At 48.7% G+C, this 7,325-nt stretch overlaps 2 gene segments (V, D, J or C); both read left to right on the top strand.

Annotated features, from left to right (window-relative positions):
* Positions 1-794, top strand: LOC141556477 (immunoglobulin lambda variable 4-69-like). The segment is given in 2 exon segments: positions 1-98; positions 220-794. Coding segments are annotated over 2 exon segments (585 nt in total).
* Positions 795-6,131: 5,337 nt separating this feature from the next.
* On the top strand, positions 6,132-6,890 carry LOC141556462 (immunoglobulin lambda variable 4-69-like). The segment is given in 2 exon segments: positions 6,132-6,231; positions 6,351-6,890. Coding segments are annotated over 2 exon segments (459 nt in total).
* The last annotated feature ends 435 nt before the right edge of the window (positions 6,891-7,325 follow it).

The following is a 7,325-nucleotide window of genomic DNA, read 5'->3' as shown; positions in this document are numbered from 1 at the left end:
CCGGACCCCGCCGGTTCTCTCTGGGGAGCAGAGCTCTCGGGTCCCCCGCACCATGGCCTGGCCTCTCGTCTGCCTCCTCCTGCTCAGCTTCTGCTCAGGTCAGGGCTGGCCCTGCTCCTCCTGCTCCCCCCTCCCTGTCCCGGGGGCTCCTGGGAGGGTCTCCGAGCCCCTCCCCCCTCTCCCCTGTGCTGGGACATTCATGTCTGTCTGTGTTTCCAGGTTCCTTCTCCCAGCCTGTGCTGACTCAGCCTCCCTCCCTGTCTGTGTCCCTGGGAGCCTCGGCCAGACTCTCCTGCAGCCTCAGCAGTGCATACACAGGGAACACTATTGCATGGCACCAGCAGAGCCCGGGAAAGGCCCCTCGGTACCTCATGTATGTCCGTAGTGATGGCTATGTAGGCAAGGCCGAGGGGGTCCCCGCCCGCTTCTCGGGCTCCGCCTCTGGGGCCGATCGCTACTTGTCCATCAGCAGCGTCCAGCCTGAGGATGAAGCCGATTATTACTGTCAGACATATTATGGTAGTGGTAGTGGCTATAGTTACCACAGCGCTACATTCAGTGGGGAAGTGGGACAAAAACCCCCCTGGCCGCCCCTCCCCCGCCCCACAGCTGCCCCGACCTCTGGCCAGCCCCAGCTGCTGAAGGGCCCGGGTTGTGCTTCCTGTTTCTCTGTGTCAGGCTCAGAGCCCAATGTCCAGCACTGGCCCAAGAGCATGCTGGGAGTGAGTCCCAGAAATGGAGCCTTTGTCTCCCTGTGAGCAGCACTTTCCCCTTCCCAAGCGACTTCCCAGGACACGGACTCCGGGGCAGGGCTTTGGCTGAGCCTTCAGGCTGTAGCTGGTGGAGGGGGTGAGGGGCCCTGCCCTGGCTGGGCCCTTGTAGAGTGAAGGCTCTTGGGGGTTTCCAGTGGCTCCTACCTGTAATGTTCTGTTTCTCTAGATTGTGATCATTATCTGGCAGCAAGTTTCTTGGGGAGCTTCTGGAGGCAGCCTTGGCTTCAATTTAGTTCAATAATCCCAAAATGCAGCCAGGAGTTAAAGTCCAATGCTTTATTGTGTCCTTCAAATCTTTTCCTGGGCCAGTTTAGCTTTCTCTGAGCCTGTCTCTGTTCTTGGCTCCTGAGAGCCTCCAGCCAGCACAAACATGGAAGGGGGAATGAATCAGACTCTGCTCCAAGAGTGTGGGTTTCCCAGACGTCAGTCCTAGTTGTGAATCTCCCGAAGTTCCCTCCTTGACTGAATCCTGGCTCTGAATCTTCCCCCAGTGCGGTTGTCTTTTTCTATGCTGTCTAAAGATGTGACGTCTAATATATGAACCAATGATCGAACTCCCTTAAAGTGTGAACTAAGGACATAAGTACCTTGTAAGAATCCTAACACCTACCAAGTGACGCCCACACAATTCTACAAAGAAATTTAAGAAAGATGCTCCAAGAAGAGGCAAAATCTTATAAATGGAGCCCATAGAGGTCAGGAGAGTTCTCGAAATCGTCAGAAGATTGGGGGAGGCGGGGGGCATCCAGGAGAGTCCCCATTAGGAAGGGTCCCAGACAGGGCAGCCTCTCCATGGCTCAGACTCGGACAGGAGCCAGACTGTCCCTGTGAAATGTCTCAGCACAAAGAAGGCGTCCAAAAGGGCTGGCAAAGTCCGAGTCCTTCCATAGGGCTCTGGGAGGAGGGCCGACCCTCCATGACCCCAGCACCATCTGCCCCCACAATGGCACGTTCTGGGAGTCCCCAGGCAGCTAACCATGGTCCTCCTGGAGACTCTGGCTTGCATTGCACAGGGAGGTTTCCTTCTCCTTCTCCAGACCAGCTGCCCTCGAACATCCTGAGGGTCAGTTACATGTAGTTCAGGGGCTGGTTCGAGTGCAGGTCGTGCTGTGTAGACGTCTTGGGCCTGGGTTTGGATAATCCAATCCTGGGATTTCTCATCCTTTCAGTCCTCGCAGCTCTCCCCAAGAGCAGGCTTGTGGGTCTAAGGTTGTCCCCTGGACACTTGCCAGGGCCCACAAGGCCATGACCACAGACACCATGGAGGGGGAACAAAGACACTAGAAAGGAGGCGGAAACCTGGAGGATGAGGCTGGCTGCTGACGGTCCCTGCCCAAGAGCTACAAACTGCTGTTAACCAATGTCCGTACCCCAAGGGGTCATGACCAGGATCTGCTGAGGGCAGCCTTGTCCCTGAAGACCAGAAACTCTGCCCCAAATCTTGATAATTAGGGCAGGTCTTGTCCAGCTTTGCCAGCCAGGCAGAGGCTAAAACACTCCCCTCTGGTTGATACTGCCCTGGCATTCCAGGCTTTGACAGACAGGCCATTGTTAGTACCAAAGGTTTCCACCTCCAGCTAAACTAAAAAGTCCCTTCAGGGTAAAGTGCCCTCTACTGGTATTGCAGAGAGAAGGCTGGGGCTACAAGCATGAAGAGCAGAGTTCAAATCTGCCCTCAGACAATTATAAATGGTTTCAATCTTGACAAATCAGCCTTTCTTGGGATTTTTTTTCCTGTTAAATATGTATAAGAGCCTCTACCTCCTGTTGCTCTTTGGAGGATAAAATGAGACAGTATTTGTAAAGTATATTGAGAACCATCAAGCTCTATTTTAATATTATTATGATCAATAATTCCATCAGTTGCACTCACAGAGAACTTCCTCTGGAATACTACAGCAAGGTGATGGTTCTGTGTGGGTCCAAACAACATAAACAATAGATCATATCATTATTATTATTATTATTATTATTATTATTATTATTATTTTGGTGAGGATATTTGGGGGCTGTGACTTGCTTGGTGAGGCCAGATTTCAACTCAGCTCCTCTGGATTTTGGGGCTGGTGCTCAAACCACTGCAATCTAACTGCCCTAGAGCACAGTCCTTTTAATAATCAGCCCAAGGACATGAGTTCCTCAAAATTGGCTTTTATTTAAGAGATGGCACTCACAAGGTGGTCAGAAAAGGCAATATAAGGACACTCCCAAAGTCACACTAAAGAACTTTAGAATCAATTATATGACATGGGAGGACCTCCCTGCATGCCGTGCCCTCTTCAGAGAAGGTACCATTCAAAGATAATCTCCAGGTCTCTCTAAAGAACTTTGAAATAGATTGGGATACATGGGAGACTGGCACAGAATGATCAACGTTAGTTGTGTTGAAGTAATGTGCTCCATGAGCAAAATAGAAATGCAGCTGTACAAAAGACACGTGAAATGTGCAAACTTAGAGATAGCGCCATTCCACATGTTTATATGGATGGTTTGTGTCTGGTCTGTGGTGGAGCTTTCTGAACTCACAATGGGCCAATCAACCACAGTTGAACCCACTGTACATTGGCCATGATACCATGATATCCTTTTGGTTCTCTTTGAAAATGTAGGCTGGACATCATAGTGGTTTGCATTTTGTTTCCCCTATTAGAATGTATCTTGAGACAGGGATCCTTTGCCTTTTTTTCTCTAATACAAGGCTTATAATGCCCAAAGAAATAGTAGATTCATTTTTTCACTTAATGTTAGTTTATTTTTCCCAATTACATTTAAAGATAGTTTTGAGGTTTATCATTGTAAGGCTTTGAGATTTGTAAGATTTCTACATTATTCATGTTGTGAAAGAACAAATCAAAACAAAAGTGAAAAAACTACAAGAAAGGAGCAAAAAGTGAAAATAGTATGCTTCAAACTGCATTTAGTCTCCCTAGGTCTGTTCTTGGATGTGGAGGGTATTTTTATATCAGAAGGCAATTGGAATTATCTTGGATGACTATTTTGCCAAGAAGAGCTGTGTATTCCAGTTGATTGTCACGCAATATTGCTGTTACTGCAAACATTTTTCTCCTGGTTCTTCTCATTTCACTCAGCTTCAGTTCATGTAAGTCTTCCCAGGACTTTCTAAAATCCACATACTCATCATTCATTATAGAACAATAATATTCCATTACATTCATATACAACAACTTGTTATTCCATTCCCCAACTGATAGGCATTCCCCCGATTTTCAGTTCCTTGCTACTACAAAAAAGAGTGGCTGTAAATATTTTTGTAAATGTGGGCCCTTCCCTTTTTTGTTTTTAATTAGGGAATCAGACCCAGTAGATGTAACATACCCTCCTGGCAGTTACAATTACCAGTCTGTCCTAGGCCCCACAGAGTACCTTTGACCACTGACCTTTGCAGTGTCAACTCTACCCGGCTCGCCTCCTCTGAGGCCTTCAAAGGTCTCTGGCCACGATCTCTTGAATAGCAGTTTAATAACCTGTACCACGCTCAAGAACAGCCACGTGTAATCTTAAAAGCCTTTATTATACCTACTCACATAATGCCCTGACTTGTCAGCTCCCTACTGAACACCTGGTCTGAAGACTCACGTGTTCACTACCAAACTCCTTACCTCTCAGCTATCCATCAGCCTGGCTTGGCTACCCCAGGCTAGGGAGCCAGATTAAAGAGAGTGACTGCTGTCTGCAGTGGGCTTATAAAGGGCCTGTGAGGTCACACACACAGCCAATCAGAAAGAGAGTCGTCACCCATTATGAAGCTATCTCAATATGGACAGGATCCCACCCACAGGGCAGTCCTATATCCACAGAGATTACTTCTGGGCCACTCAATCTCCTGTTGCACTGTGGCGCCGCCCATTTAAAGGGCCCTTACAATTCCCTTCTCTTGTTTTTTGGGAACCACATCCTTACAAGTAGAGACATTGCTGGATCAAAGAGAATGCACCAATTTAAAGGCCTTTGAACAGAGTTCTAAATTGTTCTCCAGAATGGGTGGATCAGTTTACAATAGTTCACAACTTTACTATGAGCACATTTGTGTCTCAAATGTCTCTCTAACGATATAAGGTTCTCTGTGAGCAGATTTCTTGGGGAGCTTCTGGAGGCAGCCTTAGTTTCAGTAATCATCCCAGATGCAGTCAGGAATTAAAGTCCAGATCCTTTATTGTCTCCTTCAAAGCCTTGAATCTTTTCCTAGGGCAGGTTAGCTTTCTTAGAGGCCTATCTCTCTCCTTGGTTCCAAAAGCTCCCTCTGAATCTCCAGCCAGCACAAAGGTGGAGTTTGGAATGAATGTTGATTCCTCCTCCCAGAGAGTGGGCTTGTGGGTTTCTGACTTGGGAATCTCCTAGAAGTCCAAGAGTGGGCTTGTCCTCTAGAGCTTCTTGCTTATATTTCTGCCCAACTTGTGAATCTCCTCCCTATATATGCTCTTTAAAGGTGTGAACACTAATAAGCACTAAGTACATAATCATTTAGAACCTCCTTTCAAGTTCTGGCCCATAACAATGTCCCTTCTAACATTTGTCATGGTTTTTTTCTGTCATCCTTGCCAATCTGACATATGGTACTTCATTTAATTTGTATTTCTTTAATCAATAATGATTTAGAGCATTTTTTTCATATAACTATAGAGACCTTTCATTCTTTCATCTAAAAACTGCCTGTCCATATCCTTTGATAATTTATCAATTGGGGAATGACTTGAATTCTTATCAATTTGACTTAGTTCTCTATATGTTTTTAAAATGAGTCCTTTTATCAGAAACACTGGTCGCAAAAATTGTTCCCCAGTTTTCTGTTTCCTTTTTAATTTTGGTTGAATTGGCTTTGTTGGTCCAAAAAAAAAATTAGTTTAATGTAATCAAAATTATCCATGTTGTATTTCCTAATATTTTCTGTGTCTTGTTAAGTAATAAGTTCTTCTCTTCTCCAAAGATCTGATAGGTAAACAATTCTTTGTTTCCCTAATTTTTTAGAGTAGCATCTTTTATGTTTAAATCAGGAATCCATTTTGACCTTGGAGTGTGAATTGTTGGTCATATACACATACAGTAGGGGAAGCTGCGGGACTGTCTCTGAGCAGGCAAAGGGGGCAGGAGGACCCTGGGGATCTCAGTGGGGATGGGCCAACAGGCTGTGCCAGTGGCTCTCTGATGCTTGGGATCAATCATGGGTGACATCCCAGCCGGCCCTCCCCCTGAGGGACACACCTTCTCCATTAGACCTGTGACTTCACACTTAGGAACCAGAGTGTGGTTAAAAAAAACCCAGATTTGCATCCAGCCCCCAACCAACCTCGCCAGCCCAATCACAGGTTCACAGGGGGAGGATAAGAGGGGCCTGGCAGAGCCCGGACCCCGCTGGTTCTCTCTGGGGAGCAGAGCTCTCGGGTCCCCCGCACCATGGCCTGGCCTCTCGTCTGCCTCCTCCTGCTCAGCTTCTGCTCAGGTCAGGGCTGGCCCTGCTCCTCCTGCTCCCCCCTCCCTGTCCCGGGGGCTCCTGGGAGGGTCTCCAAGCCCCTCCCCCCTCTCCTGTGCTGGGACATTCATGTCTGTCTGTGCTTCCAGGTTCCTTCTCCCAGCCTGTGCTGACTCAGTCTCCCTCCACGTCTGTGTCCCTGGGAGGCACCGCCAGACTCTCCTGCACCGTCAACAATGCACACAGATATTATGGAATCTATTGGCACCAGCAGAGCCCGGGAAAGGCCCCTCAGTACCTCATGTTTGTCAACAGCGATGGAAGTGTGAGCAAGAGTGAGGGGGTCCCCGCCCGCTTCTCGGGCTCCGCCTCTGGCACCAATCGCTACTTGTCCATCAGCAGCGTCCAGCCTGAGGACGAGGCCCATTACTACTGTGGGACAGATTATGGTAGTGGCTATGGTTACCACAGCACTACATTCAGGGAGGAAGTGGGACAAAAACCCTCCTGCCTGTCCCGCCCCACAGCTGGCCCTGACCTCTGGCCCAGCCCCAGCTGCTGAAGGGCCCGGGCTTGTGCTTCCTGTTTCTCTGTGTCAGGCTCAGAGCCCAATGTCCAGCACTGGCCCAAGAGCATGCTGGGAGTGAGTCCCAGAAATGAAGCCTTTGTCTCCCTGTGACCAGCACTTTCCCCCAAGAGACTTCCCAGGACACGGACTCCAGGGCAGGGCTTTGGCTGAGTCTTCAGGCTGTGGCTGGTGGAGGGGGTGAGGGGCCCTGCCATGGCCGGGCCCTTGTAGAGTGAAGGCTTTTGGGGGTTTCCATTGGCTCCTACAAGTGACGCCCACACAATTCTACAAAGAGATTTAAGAAAGATGCTCCAGGAAGAGGCAAAATCTTATAAATGGAGCCCAGAGAGGTCGGGAGAGTTCTAGAAATCGTCAGCATATAGGGGAAGCCCCGGCTCTAGAATCAGCTGCTGGAGGAGCCTGGGGAATGGCCAGGCAAGTTCCCATTGGGCCCAGACAGGGCCTCCTCTCCATGGCTCAGACTCGGACAGGAGCCAGACTGTCCCTGTGAAATGTCTCAGCACAAAGAAGGCATCCTGCCTGAAGGGGCTGGTGA

Source organism: Sminthopsis crassicaudata, chromosome 1, assembly GCF_048593235.1.
Source record: "Sminthopsis crassicaudata isolate SCR6 chromosome 1, ASM4859323v1, whole genome shotgun sequence".
NCBI lineage: Eukaryota > Metazoa > Chordata > Mammalia > Dasyuromorphia > Dasyuridae > Sminthopsis > Sminthopsis crassicaudata.
The sequence above is the reverse complement of the archived record's forward strand: the minus strand, read 5'-3'. Positions and strand labels throughout refer to the sequence as shown.